At 47.9% G+C, this 14890-nt stretch overlaps 1 protein-coding gene across 7 annotated transcripts in view; it reads right to left on the reverse strand.

Annotated features, from left to right (window-relative positions):
• Positions 1–14890, reverse strand: part of LOC143982462 (membrane cofactor protein-like) — a 233715-nt gene that overhangs the window by 85893 nt on the left and 132932 nt on the right. For all 7 annotated transcript variants that reach the window (XM_077481196.1, XM_077481198.1, XM_077481192.1 and 4 more), the window contains one exon: positions 13789–13971. In XM_077481196.1, coding sequence (XP_077337322.1) covers positions 13789–13971 — 183 coding nt within the window. The remainder of the gene's footprint in view (positions 1–13788; positions 13972–14890) is intronic.

Here is a 14890-nt window from a genome sequence, read left to right on the forward strand (position 1 = left end):
TGCTATTTCAGGGTCTAATACTCCACCTTCCAGATGTATTAGCCCTGAGCGTTTTTCCGGACGAAGAGAACAAGTGCCACGGAAATTACCTTTGGCCCCACAATAGAGGCATAGGCCCAGAGTTCTGTGCCTAGCGCGTTCTTCAGGAGATAACTTTGTCCTCAGCAGGCAGGGGGTGCTCCTCGGCTCGAAGAGAAGGGACTGGGAGCTCAGGCTGCCTAAAGAACGGGGAGTGCTGGTGTCTTTTTTCCAGGGCCCTCTCCTGAAAGCGAATATCGATCTGGTTACACAAGGTGATGACACTGTCCAGATCAGCAGGAAGGGATCTTCCTGCTAATTCATCCTTCACTCTATCAGAGAGGCCATGTAAAAAGGTTGCAACTAGGGCCTCATTATTCCAGCTCAATTCAGCTGTGAGGAACTGAAGAGCATACTGACACAGAAGCAGATTCTTGACGGAGACGTAAAAGAGCGCTAGCCGCTGAGGAGGCACGACCCGGTTCCTCAAAGATATTCCGAAAAAGTTTCAAGAAATCAGACAGGCTAGAAACCACTGGATCATTCAGTTCCCACAGAGGGGCAGCCCAAGCTAGCGCCTCGCCGGACAGGAGGGATATAATATATGCTACTTTTGCCCGATCGGACAGGAAGTTTTGGGGCTAAAGTTCAAAATGAATTGTGCACTGGCTAAGGAACTCCCTGCAAGCCTTGGAGTCCCCAGAGAAACAGGCCGGAGCTAGTAGTTGTAATGAATGTGTGGCTGCGACTGATGCGATAGGTGCAGCGGCAGATAACGGTTGAGGTTGTTGAACCGAGGGTCCTAATGAGGCCTGAACCTCTTCAACACGGGATGCCAAATCCTGAAGGAATCGCATCACCTGGGTCTGATGCGATTCTTGGGTCTCAAGTCTGCGAACTAAGCCCTGCAATGGATCATCTGCGGGTAGCGGCACATCAGCTGGGTCCATGGCTGATCAAACTGTCAGGTCACCTGAGATCAGGTGACAAATGCACTCCGTAGGAGTCAGAAGTGCACCGCTAGGTAGTGGACCTTAGGACTGACTGCTGCGGATTGTATCCAGGGAGATTCAGGACACAGGTCTACAGCATCACTAACACAGATCCCAATGGGAGCTGGAGCATAGATTCCCCAGGACACGGAGTCCAAGAGCCAGCGGGTGTTCACCAGAGCCTCCAGTGGTGAGGATGGACTTCGCTGCAGTCTTGCTCCAGGTCGTGGCCCCTAGGGTCTCACAGCTCACGCTCACAGTAGACTACAGGAGAAGGAAGCAGCAGGCTGGAACGACAAGGATGGTAAGGGGATACAGCAGAGGTCAGGGCAACTAGCAGACAGGAACAACAGAGTCAGGGCTGGTGCAAGGATTTTTGGCACCCTAGGCGAAACCTCATTTTGCCGCCCCCATTGGCCCCGCCCGACTCCACCCCCAGAATACCGCTTCACCAGCGCTCAACAATTCCGCCTCACCAGTGCCCATAAATTACAGACTTGGGGGGACATTTGGCAGATCAGTCAACATAATAGATATATATACTCACATTTTAAAATTAAATGTCATGGTCATCACATTCACATAATGTTATTCTCATTAAGGCCCCTTTCACACTGGGGCGGTGCGGGTGTCGGCGGCAAAGCGCTGCTATTTTTAGCAGCGATTTACCGTTGTTTTAGCGGCGGTCTGCGTTTAACGGCCGAAAAAGGGTTAAAACCGCCCGCAAAGTGCCGCTGCAGCAGCGCTTTGCCGGCGGTATAGCTGTGCTCCCCCATTGATTTCAATAGGTAGGAGCGGTTTCACCGCTCCAAATATGCGGCTAGCAGGACTTTTTTTACCGTCCTGCTAGCGCACCGCTCCAGTGTGAAAACCCTCCGGCTTTCACACTGGAGTGAAAGGGGCCGGTTTTTTCAGGCGCTATTTTTAGCGCTGTAGCACCTGAAAACCGCCCCAGTGTGAAAGGGGCCTAATAGAGAGAAAGCAACAGTTTTTTGCTTACCTCACGGTCACACCAGCCCTGCTGTATCCCATGATGATGCATGCTGCATTCATCCTCCATCCATCCTCTATTCCAGGAGAGCGTGGGGGCGGGGCCAGGGGTGCTGTGCTATCAAATGACACGTGTTATCATGTCACAGAGGACTGAGGGGGAGGGGGGGAACGGCTGCTGCTGCTGTGCCTGTGTTATCATGAGTAATGTCACAGACCGCCGGACTGACAGAGAATGGAGGGGGGGGAGGGGGGGCGGCTGCTGTGCCTGTGTGTTATCATCATGACGACTCCCCCCCCCCCCTCCCCTCCACTCTCTGTCAGTCCGATGATCTGTGACATACTCATGATAACACACAGGCACAGCAGCCGTCCTACCCCACCCCCCCTCCCCTCCACTCTTAGTCCGATGATCTGTGACATACTCATGATAACAGTAACACAGGCACAGCAGCCGTCCGCCCCCTCCACCCCCCCTCCCCTCCACTCTCTGTTAGTCCGATGGTCTGTGATGATTCATCAGCTGCTGCGTGTCATCATCATCATCATGGCTAATGTGACAGTCACAGACAGACTGACAGAGAGCAGATAGGAGGAGGGGGGGCGGATCGGAGGAGGAGGGGCGGATCGGCGAGGTGATACTATAACAGAAGAGAGGATTACTGGAAAGCCAGAGCGGGGCGGGGCGGGAGGGCGGATGGCGCTGTTGCTTGACATGGCACTGGCACAGTAGCAGTTGCAGCAAGGACAGTGCAGCCAGCCAGGAATAAAATAACCAGCGGCCGGGCGCCCTAGGCGGCAGTGCGCCCCAGGCGGTTGCCTAGTCCGCCTAGTGGTAGCGCCGGCCCTGAACAGAGTACACGCCAAAGGTTCAGGGTTACAGGCAGACAGGGATGGTCAGGGACATGCAAAAGGTCAAGGTCACAAGCAGATAGGAATCGTTGAGAACACGCCAAGGTCGGTAACAGAGTCAAACATAGAGCACACGGCAAGCAGGAACCAGGAAGCCAAACACACAATGAATACACAATGGTTGATCAGCACTGTTAGTTTACAGTGCACAGGTTAATATAGGGTTCCCTGATAGGGCCTGCTTAGAGGAGAGGTTATAAAAACCACCAGGTGGAAGTGGCTGGCCTCTTAATCAGAACATATGAGGGGAGGTAAGCAACCAGAGGAAGATCACTGCATAACCATGACACTCCTGCAGCCAAAATGAAGGAATTTTCCTTTCCTGAATTAGTCCTACAATGGAACTTATTCACTTCTGGGGTAAAAATACCTCCTGGTATCTATAACCAGCCCCCAAGTAACCTCCTTGATGGTTTTAAGGAGCATCTTCCTAGGCTGAGAATCCAACCTAGAGATTTCAGCCATCTATAGCTGAGATCAGACTCTGGCTTTAGACCTGAGACTGAATGATCTATTCAAAGTAGATATTCTAATAGGCTAGGACCGCTATGCCTTGAGCCTTTAACCTGGCTAAAGGAGGTGTCAGAATCTTTCAGAACACTCATAGTGCTGTGGCTAAGCCGAATGGCAGTGCCGCGATTGATACATTTTTTAAAACCGCAGAGATTTCTGGTAAGCGGGAAACTTTGGCACATGGAGATATGCAACTCCCCTCCTTGCAGGATGGACACAGCTGATCGAATTATGAAAGTATCGGATGTTTAAGTGCCGATTCAGCTCTCTGAGATCTAGAGTGGGTGTTACCACCCCGCTTGTCTCTGGGACCTTAAAAGGTTTGAGCCAAAAAAAACCTGTTCCACTAAGGGAATCTCTGATATCACCGACTGGGATAACAGCTGAGCCAGAAACCAGAAAGACACTTCTCCTTTCTCTCTTTCTCCTATTTTTTTTTCTTTTTTCTCTGGAACCTTAGGAGCATTCTTTGAGGAGACGGATACTCTTGCATAAGACTGCCACATCAGCAGCCCTAAGGACCCCACAGGCAGCACCCAAACAGGACCTGAACCCTCGGATCAAAAGCCGACTGGGCCATCTGGGCTCTTGAAACTCTAGATGTAACCTAGAGAAAACACTCTGCTCTTAACATTGTTCCTGCCAGACTTTGAGAATCATAGGACCTTTCCCCTTACTCAAACAAGTGGGTGTGCTCCTTCATGAGAAGGCCTTAGCATTCTGCTTCATGGGCTTTCTGACCCCAAGATCCTGGTGCTGCCCTTGGGAACTTTCTCCTGAACCCGACGATTGAGACGATTGGGACCGTCGAGACTGCCTAAAGGCAGATACCCCAGGCATAGGAGAGGCTGCGTGTTTAAAGGAGAACTGTTTGAACCTCCGTTTACTGCCTTTTGGATGTACTTATCCACTCTAAATAGTCATACCACAGGAAGGGACACAGACTGGCTAAGGGTTTTCACCTGGTGCTTGAGCTGACCAATATCTCAGCCACGGACCTCTGCAAAAATGCACTAGTCCAAGTATAAGCTATGAGGCTTAAATGATCGAGTCCTTCAAAGCATCTGTGAGACACAGTGTGTCAAATAAACCAGCCCCTTGCCGGGCCTGCTGATCAGGCAGAACTTTCAGGTATCTCATACCTGTTCCTTAACCCCTTGGAGTCCCCATTCCAATGTATTGGCGTGACTCAAAATGTGCTCCACCACAATAGTGGAGCAAATGTTAAGGGGTTAATGGACTGAGCCACTCCAATTGCAGCCAGAACTGCAAAAGACATCTTGTCTTTAAAATGAAAAGCCAACCTTAACTTGCTGGATCCTTTAACATCAGTGCATTATCCACTGGACATGTGAGCCTCTGCTCACTGAGGTGTTTGCAGCATTAATAGCTGGAACCCCCTCCCACGTCTTTCATAAAAATGTTCCCATTCAGAATACATAGTTATGCATTTTTAGTGCTTTTTGCGTCTTGCAGATTTGCATTACAGAACTTGTTCAATAGGACACCATGTTAAATGGATTCCCATAAGTATCTTCCAATATTTGGGAAGATCTACCCGATCCCTAGCCTCCTGCACCTCAACAAAAGGGCCCAGAGGACTAGAAGGGAATCTGCTATGTTTAGTCCTACCGTGGAGAGACATCATAGCAATAATCTTTTAACGGTAGGAGAAAAACCTGTTGGTATGAAATACAGGGACAGAAGTGTTCTACCCTTGACGGCTTCATCTGGCTGGCCCTATTTTACCTCTCAGGGGAGAAAGACAGACATTCTTTTGGAAGGGTATTTAGTTTGTTGTATACCATTAACCCCTTAGAACCCTTAGAGGGGTTCCTGGTCCCTTTGTCACTCACAGCTTACAGTACAAAGCAGAGGCAGTACCAGCAAAAGATTGTTACACTTGCTAGGCTATTGATCCTAGCTATACAGTACAATGTTGTCAACAAAAGGGAGATGTCTGTGTCATCAAATCTGACCAGCAACCACTCTGCTCTGTCCCTCCACCGCCAGACTTCAGCTTTTCCTGTACAGCTTAAAATACTTCCACCACGTGTGGCCGGCATCTGACACAATTTAGCCATGCCCCCCCCGCATGAAAACTCCCAGTAATGGGAGGGGTTATATGGGGGCGTGCCAGTGTCCAGCACCTGATAATCCGATATAACCCACATAGTTATTAGTATGGCGCTGTATCCCCTGATGTAAGAAAAGATAACTTGTCACTGACCGCCCCCTCACCCCCGTTTTACTAACCTGAGTCCTGTAATTCCAACACCGGACACACACGCTTCTCCTCTGCCTGTTGTCCTAGCTCAAATAGATAGATTGACAGCAGCGCGCCATTGGCTCCTGCTGCTGTCAATACAATCCAATAACATGGGAGCCGGGGGGCAGGGTGGAGTCCGGTATTCTGCATCTATGGACACAAATGAAGGACTTTTTAGCATGCCCACAAGGTAACCCCCCCCCCCCCCCAAGGAGAGTGCTTCTCCTAGGGGGTTATACGATGCAGGGGGGGAGCTACCAGCGGCACCGGGGGAACCCAGAAGTCGAGGATCGGGGCCACTCTGTGCAAAACGAACTGCACAGTGGAGGTAAGTATGATGATGTGTTTGTTATTTATAAAAAAACAAAAAACAAAAAAAACAAAACAAAGCCTTACAATCACGTTAAGTCCAGATCTGGGCTCAGGTCCCCTTCTCCCCTCAGAAAACATCCCTTTTTCAGGTGTCTTTGATCTAGCCCAGAGATCTGCAAACTCCAGCTGTTGTGGAACTACATATCCCATGAGGCATTGTAAAACCGACATTGGCAGACATGACTAGGCATGATGGGAATAGTAGTTCCTGAACTGGAGGGTCATAGTTTGGAGACCCCTGAATTCTAGTCCAATGACTAGAATTTACCTTCCGCTTCCTCCAGCAGTGGGTGGATCCTAAATGCCGCAGGGAGCCGCAGTTCGATAGCCTTCACCTGTAAGGCAGGTCATAGATAATTAAATTTCCAGCAACCAGGAATTACAGGAAGGGGAATAAATGACACTGGGCTTTGACGCAACACATAAAATATTCCACTTTATTGCATGTGTAGTAATGCACTACAAGACACCAGAAAGGTGTGACGTGGCTCCCAAATTATTAATAAATACTCTAATGTATGTGGAGATACATAGTGTGTGTAGTAGGGGCAGTGCACACCAGTGGCGTACTAAGTGGGGGGCGGCACGCCCCGGGTGCCACACACTGGGGGGGGGTGTCAGGCCAGCGCCTTTCCCCTCCGCAACTGAAGAGGAGACAGCGCCGCGCCTCGGGTTCGCAGCCCACACGGCTCAGTGATCCGGGACCCGGCGCAATAATCCCCTTCACTCTGTGGTCACGTCGCGCCGTTCTGATCAGTCTCGGCAGCAGCTGTCACTCACAGCCGAGCAGAGTGAAGCTGACTCCCCCTCCTCCTGCATGCACAGCACTGTGTAGATATAAAGGAGGAGGGGGAGGCGGCTTCACTCTGCTCAGCTGTGAGTGACAGCCGGTGCCGAGACTGATCAGAACGGCGCAACGCGAGTCACGCGGCCACAGAGAGAAGGGGATTGTTGCGCCGGGTCCCGGATCACTGAGCCGACAGGTGTCACTCCACTCGGGTGCTGCTCGCACCTCCCCCCTGTAATGCCACTGCCTTGGGCTCGAGGTACGTTATGGGTCGTTAGGGGGGTCTGTGCACTGTAGGGGGGTTCTTTACTGTGGGGGGTCTGCACTGTAGGGGGGGTCTGCACTGTAGGGGGGGTCTGCAGGCGAAGATTCGGCACTGTAGGGGGTCTGCAGTGTAGGGGGGTATGCACTGCAGGGGGGAGGGGTCTGTACTGTAGGGGAGGATTCTGCACCGTAAGGGAGTTCTTACTGTAGGGGAGGATTCTGTACTGTAGGGGGGTTTGCACTGTAGGGGGGAGAGGTCTGTACTGTGGGGGGGGGGGGCTGCACTGTAGGGTGGAGGGGTCTGTTCTGTAGGGGGGTCTGCACTGTAAGGGAGGATTCTGTACTGTAGGGGGTCTGTACTGTAGATGGGGGGTCTGTACGGTAGGGCGGGGGGTATGCACTGTAGGGGGTCTGTGTAACATCCAGGGGGCCCAGAGCTGTGAGGTGCTGTGTAATGTAAAGGGGTGCAGAGTGCTGTGCAATGTAAAGAGATCCTTAGGTACAAGGTCCTGTATAATGTAAAGGGGTCCAGAGGTGCAGGGTGCTGTGTAATGTAAAGGGGTCCAGAGGTGCAGGGTGCTGTGTAATGTACAGGGGTGCAGGGTGCTGTGTAATGTAAAGAGGTCCTTAGGTGCAAGGTCCTGTGTAATGTAAAGGGGTCCAGAGGTGCAGGGTGCTGTGTAATGTAAAGGGGCCCAGAGGTGCAGGGTGATGTGTAGTGTAAAGGGGTCCAGAGGTGCAGGGTGCTGTGTAGTGTAAAGGGGTCCAGAGGTGCAGGGTGCCGTGTAATGTAAAGGGGTCCAGAGGTGCAGGGTGCTATGTAATTTAAAGGGGTCCAGAGGTGCAGTTGTGGAGAGGGGGGGTACACAGTATTGACAAAAATATATTGAAGGATGCAGAGGTATGCAGGGGGCACAGTGGGGTGGTTTTACATTTTAAGGTGGGGGGTGCCAGATATAGGATCTGCCCCGGGTGCCAAATGCTCTAGGTATGCCCCTGGTGGACACCATGAATTGCAGAGTAACACAATGTGCTTTCCTGTGGAATTATGTGATCCAGGTACAGTGCGATTTCAGCTCATTCATTTGAGTGGGCTAAAAGTGGGGCAGACAGAATTTTTTTCCCCCACTTCACTTACAGTAATTACTATCAGCAGGGGGTGACACGTTGCCTCGTGGCAGTAAATACCACTGATTATACCTTCTCTTTAGAAGACATGAGGGTCCCTAGGGTCACTTTCTGCTGAAAAAATAATTAAAGAAATGATTCTACTTATTTTTTACCTTCCTCGAATTCTCCTTTCCCCACTAAGCAACAATGCTCATGATATTTGTAAAACCGCAACATTTTCATTACATACCTTAACCACTTAAAGTGGTTGTAAACCCAGTTTTTGGACTTCTACCTATAGGTAAGCCTAGAATAAGGCGTGCGCCGTTTAGGAGATATTTCACTTGTAGTCCGCCGAAAATCCCAAAGGCGCATGCGCAGGGAAGAAACAAAACTAAGTGCAGTTTCGTCCGTAGCCTGTGCGTTAATCGTGCCTCCCGTGCGCATCCGCGGGAGTGATGTCACGCGGCTCTGGCGAATCACAGAGCTGTTGTCCATGGCCCAGAAGGAAGAGGGGCCAGAAAATGGACGCTGCCTACACAGGGGACATCGCTGGATTCTTTTGCAGGTAACACACATAAGGCACATAATGCGATGCACACTAGCCCATTATGCTTTTCATTTGCAGGCTTCGCAGTGAGCAAGAGGAAGTAAAAGGCTTTACTTCCCTCTTTAACAGCTTCGCGCCCGCCCTATAGGCAAAAGACGGCTACAGAGCGAACGCTATCTGCCGGGAGGCCGTCCCTGGACATCCTCCTGTTTACTTCCCTAATGCGTGCCGCCGTGCTAAATGGCCAATCACAGTGGCCATTAAGCACTCGATTGGGTTATCCAATGAGCGGTGATCTCATATGTAAACATATGAGATCATCTCTCATCGCCGGCTCCCCTCCTCACACAGAGACAGCGTGTGAGGAGGGAGAGATGAACGGCTGCAGCGACTGACAGTGAGTGAACACACACACACACACACACACACACACACAGAGTAAAACACACACACATGCCCACCTGTCCCCAGTGCCACCTATCAGTGCCATCTGTCCCCTGTGCCACCTATCAGTGCCATCTGTCCCCAGTACGACCTGTCCCCAATGCCACCTATCAGTGCCATCTGTCCCCAGTGCCACCTGTCAGTGCCATGTGTCCCCAGTGCTACCTATCAATGCCACCTGTCCCCAGTGCCACCTAACAGTGTCATCTGTTCCCAGTACCACCTGTCCCCAGTGCCACCTATCTGTGCCACCTGTCCCCAGTGCCACATGCCCCCAGTGCCACCTGTCCCTAGTGACATGTATCCCCAGTGCCACCTGTCAGTGTCAGATGTCATCAGTGCCACGTATCAGTGCCACCTGTCAGTGTCACGTGTCATCAGTGCCACATATTAATGCCATCTGTCAGTGTCAGGGGTCATCAGTGCCACGTATTAGTGCCATCTGTCATCAGTGCCACATCAGTGTCACGTGTCATCAGTGCCACAGATTAGTTCCATCTGTCATCGGTGTCAAGTGTCATCAGTGCCATCTGTCGTCAGTGTCACATCAGTGTCATTTATCAGTGCCATCTGCCATCAGTGCCACGTCAGTGTCACATGTCATTGTCCTGGTGCTCCAGGGCCTTCAAAAGTGTAATAGGTAGTCAACAATTTAGATGTGTCATTTATGCTCCTAGAACACGTGATGGCGCTCCCTGCATGTTGGGTGTCTCTAAGTGGCCAGGCTGTGAAAAAGTTCAACACATGTGGTATCATAATACTCAAGAGGAGTAGCAGAATTTAATTTGGAGTGTTATTTGTGGTATACACATGCCATGTGAGAGAAATAATCTATTACAATGACAATGTTGTGGGAAAAAATAAATAAATAAACAAAATCTTCATTTTGCAAAGAATTGTGGGAAAAAATTACAACACCAAAAACCTCACTATGCCTCTTACTAAATACCTTGGAATGTCTACTTTCCAAAAAGGGGTCATTTGGGGGGTATCTGTACTTTCCTGGCTTGTTCGGGTCGCAAAAAATGAGATAGGCCACCAGTACATCAGATGTGATCAATTTTGTATGATTTGCACCACAGTTTGTAGACTCTAACTTTCACAAAGACCAAATATTTTTGGTCTACTAATTTGGGTTATTTTTACCAAAGATATGTAGCAATATAAATTATGGCCAAAATTTATGAAGAAAAATTAATAATTTGCATAATTTTATCACAGAAACAAAGACAAATGCGTTTTTTTTTTTAAATCGGTCTTTTTTCATTTATAGCGCAAAAAATAAAAAACCCTGAGGTGATCAAATACCACCAAAAGAAAGCTCTATTTGTGGGAAAAAAGGGACAAAAAATGTATTTGGGCACAGTGCTGCATGACTGAGTAATTGTCATTCAAAGTGTGAGAGCACGGAAAGCTGAAAATTGGTCTGGGCAGGAGGGGTGTTTAAGTGCCCAGTAGGCAAGTGGTTAAGAGCCGGGCCTCTTTTTGAGATGTGTTGTTTACAAGTTAAACATTTTTTTTTTTGCTTGGAAATTACTTGGAACCCCCAAACATTTATAGAGCATAAAATGGCGGTCGTTGCAATACTTTCTGTCACACCGTATTTGCACAGAGGTCTTAAAAGCGCACTTTTTTTGGGGAAAAAATACACTTTTTGGAATTAAAAAATAAGACAACAGTAAAGTTGGCCCAATTTTTTTTTTATATTGTGAAAGATAATGTTATGCCAAGTAAATTGATACCCAACAGTCACGCTTCAAAACTGCGCCTGCTCGTGGAATGGCGACAGACTTTTACCCTTACAAAATCTCCATAGGCAACGTTTAAAAAATTCTACAGGTTGCATGTTTTGAGTTACAGAGGAGGTCTAGGGCTAGAATAAGCTCTACTGATCACAGTCATACCTCACATGTGTGGTTTTGAACACCATTTTTATATGCGGGCGCTACTCGCATATGCGGTCGCTTCTGCACGCAAGCTCGGCGAGACGGGTTTAAAAAATATATTTTTTCTTAATTATAGTACATTACCTTTTATTTTTACACTGTTTTTGAAAAAAAGCATGACAGGACCTCTTAAATATGAGATCTGAGGTCAAACAAAATTTCAGAATTAAATATGAGATCTGAGGTCAAAAAAAAAGAAATCCCAGATCTCATATTTACACTCTAATGCAATAAAATAAATACATTTTTGCATTTAAAAAAAAAAAAGGGGTCTCTTTAAGAACTAAGGGGGAAGTACGTTTTGATGTCGCTTCCGCCCTGCAATGTTATGGAGATGGGTGGGTGCCATCTTTCCCTCACTCGTCTCCATACCTAGCAAGAGGTAACATCCCATCGCCTCCGCCGATGGATCCGGTAAGTGGCAAAGGGCACCGGAGTGCGGCGGGCCCCTCTCACGCCAATAAAATTGATCTCACGGCGAAGAGACAATTCTTATCAGAAAGTGGACCGCTAGTTGCTGCCATAACAATGATATTCCTCTTCAAACTTAGGATGTATATCGGCATGCGGCGTAAGTGGTTAACCACTTCAGCCCCGAACCATTTTGCTGGCCAAAGACCAAAGCAATTTTTGCGATTCGGCACTGCGTCGCTTTAACTGACAATTGCGCTGTCATGCGACGTGGCTCCCAAACAAAATTTACATCCTTTTTTTCCCCACAAATAGAGTTTTCTTTTGGTGGTATTTGATCACCCCTGCGGTTTTTATTTTTTGCGCTATAAATAAAAAGAGCGACAATTTTGAAAAAAACGCATTATTTTTTACTTTTTTTACTAATAAATATCCCCCAAAAATATATAAAAAAAAGTTTTTTTCCCTCAATTTAGGCCGATACATATTCTTCTACATATTTTTGGTAAAAAAATTTGCAATAAGCGATTATTGAATGGTTTGTGCAAAAGTTATAGCGTTTACAAAATAGGGGATAGTTTTATGGCATTTTTATTAATAATATTTTTTTTTACTAGTAATGTTGGCGGCGATCAGCGATTTTTATTGTGACTGCGACATTATGGCGGACACATCGGACATTTTTGGGACCATTTTATTTTATACAGCAATCACTGCTATACAAATGCAGTGATTCCTGTGTAAATGACACTGGCAGTGAAGGTGCTAACCACTGGGTGGCAGTGTAGAGGTTAAGTGTTCCTAGGGGTGTGTTACTAACTGTTGGGGGCTGGGCTTTCTTTTAGTGAACACTGATCTCTGCACCAATCACATGGAGCAGAGATCAGCGTCACTTGTTGCTAGGCAGAACGGGAAGATGCTGTTTACAAAGGCATTTCCCAGTTCAGCCGCCCCGATCGAGTCCATGGGACCCGCGACCGGACTCACATGGGTGCCGACCAGCACGCTAGCGCGCCGGCAGTCGGGAAGTGGTTAAAGTGGACCTTCAGTCATTTTTTCAACTTTCCATCTATTAAATCTTCTGCCCTTGTTTTATCTTTGGATAGTAAAACTTTTTTTTTCTGCCAGTAAACACCTTAAACAGCCCACTCCCTGTTTCTTGTTTGGTAAAAAGCCTAGGCTTATGACATCATGAGCCTAGCTTACGACATGTACAGCTACCCCCCCCCCCCCCCCCAGTGAGAGTTTGCTAGGAAGGTGAGGGGAGGGGGGGTGTGAGTCATAAGAGGGCCAATGAGAGCTGCAGGGCTGCAGAGCTGGAGGTGTGCCTCTGTGTAAATCCAGGAAGTGAACAAGCAGCAGCTCCAGCTGCCCACAGTTAAAATGAATGCCTCCAGACTCAGTGGAGGGAGATTTCTGCAGCATATTTGGCAAGTACAGAGTAACAGTATATATAAAATATTATGCAAGGTGGTTGGAGGGAAGCTTCAGAATGGCAAAGTTTTTATTACAATTTATATGAGCAGACTGCAGTTCCTCTTTAATTTAGACCCAATGTCAATCATTGGGTCCCTGTGGTTCCATATGTAATGCAGGCAGAGCATAGCTGGTAGGAAGACCCATCAGGATTGCGTAGCTTACCTAAACTATCATAGTACCTTCCCTTTCTACTCCTCTCAAGAGCCCACAGTCCTGATGAAAGTAGTGACCTGGCTCATGGGAGAAAAATATAGAAATATCAAAATGCCTTGATGGGGGGTGTCAGCCAACAGGAGTGGGCATTATTAGGCAGGCAGACTGCCTAAGGTAATGCCCAAATGTTAAGCTGAGCCTTCATGAATAAATGAAAGGGGCAGGCCAGGGACAGTAAGGGTAGGGAGGAAAGAGATGATAATGGATGTCCTCCAGCCAATACACGAAGCAGGTTCTGACTTGCTGAAGCTCAATTTGCAACTGTGAGAAGATTGCTGTGCAGTCAATTTTAGTACAGAGACAGAAGCCTGTACATCTGTGCAAGTTAGGCTTTAAAATACTCCTAAATCAAATATGTACATTACCAATCCCCTTTAATGATTTTGAGACCACACAATTATGTTGTAAAATGCAATAACTAAAGTACTTAGTGAGATCTGAAAATATATCATTAACTGGTAAACTTAAAACATTTTGTGAAAATGAAAATACCATGTACAAAAATGACATGTACTTACCAACACACTTAGGGGCATCGGAACTCCAATTTCCATAAGAGGTGCAAAATATAGAAGACTGTCCTATGAGTGCAAATTTTATATCCTTGCACTGGTATTTTACAGCATCTTGGTAAACATATTCATCATTTTCAGGGCGGTACAATCCATCTATAATAACATATGGAGGCTCACAAACCTGAACTGCAGAAAAAAGAAAAACTGAAAAATTAGATGTCTGCAAAATAATGATTTCAAGTACACCTAAAGCCAAAGTTTTTTTTTTTAAATGAGCTTTTGCCATTTTGGAAGGATGCAACCGGTCAGTTTTTAAGGTTGTGTGTATCCCACAGGAAAGAATCATTCCCTGGTTCTGGAGACATAAAACAGGAACTGAGAGGAAATCTATCGAAAATTAGACTAAAGCTGGTCATAAATGGATCAAAATTGAGCTGGTTTAGCAGGGACCAGCCAAATTTCAATGCAGGTGTGACTGCTCCCACTCAACAGAAGTAGATCTATAAACCATCCACTTCTGTCGAAAGGCCATATTGGAAAATTTTCATGATCAATAGCTGCAGCAGCTGATCAGCGTATTCAGACAGCAGAGTCTCCACTGGCAGAATACAAATGTCTCAGCGGGGAGGATTCCTTTATCCACATCCTTAAGGGTCCTTTCACACGGGGCGGATCAGTTCTGATCCGCCCCGTGGATATCCGTTTGCTCAGCGGGGATCACTCCGCCGATCCCCGCTGAGCAGGGAGATGACAGGTCTGTCTCTGCACACTGCGCAGGGACTGACCTGTCACAGCGCCGCTCTCCCCTATGGGAGATCGGATGACGACGGACCGCAGTGCCCGTCGTCACCCGATCCGATCCGCAGACGGATGGAAAAATAGCTTTTTCCTCCGTCACACTTTTTCGGATCGGAGCGGGTCGGATGTCAGCGGACATGTCACCGCTGACATCCGACGCTCCATAGAGCTCTATGGAGCACCCGTTCAGGTCCGCCTGAAAAACTGACAGGCGGGCCTGAACGGGACGTCAGTGTGAAAGGGGCCTAAATCCTTTCTGTTTTGGACTTCCCCACCTTTCTGATCTGGTGACAATTGCCACTGGTAC

Source organism: Lithobates pipiens, unplaced genomic scaffold, assembly GCF_037356315.1.
Source record: "Lithobates pipiens isolate NorthernLeopardFrog02 unplaced genomic scaffold, aLitPip1_a1.2 Scaffold_16, whole genome shotgun sequence".
NCBI classification, from domain to species: Eukaryota; Metazoa; Chordata; class Amphibia; order Anura; family Ranidae; genus Lithobates; species Lithobates pipiens.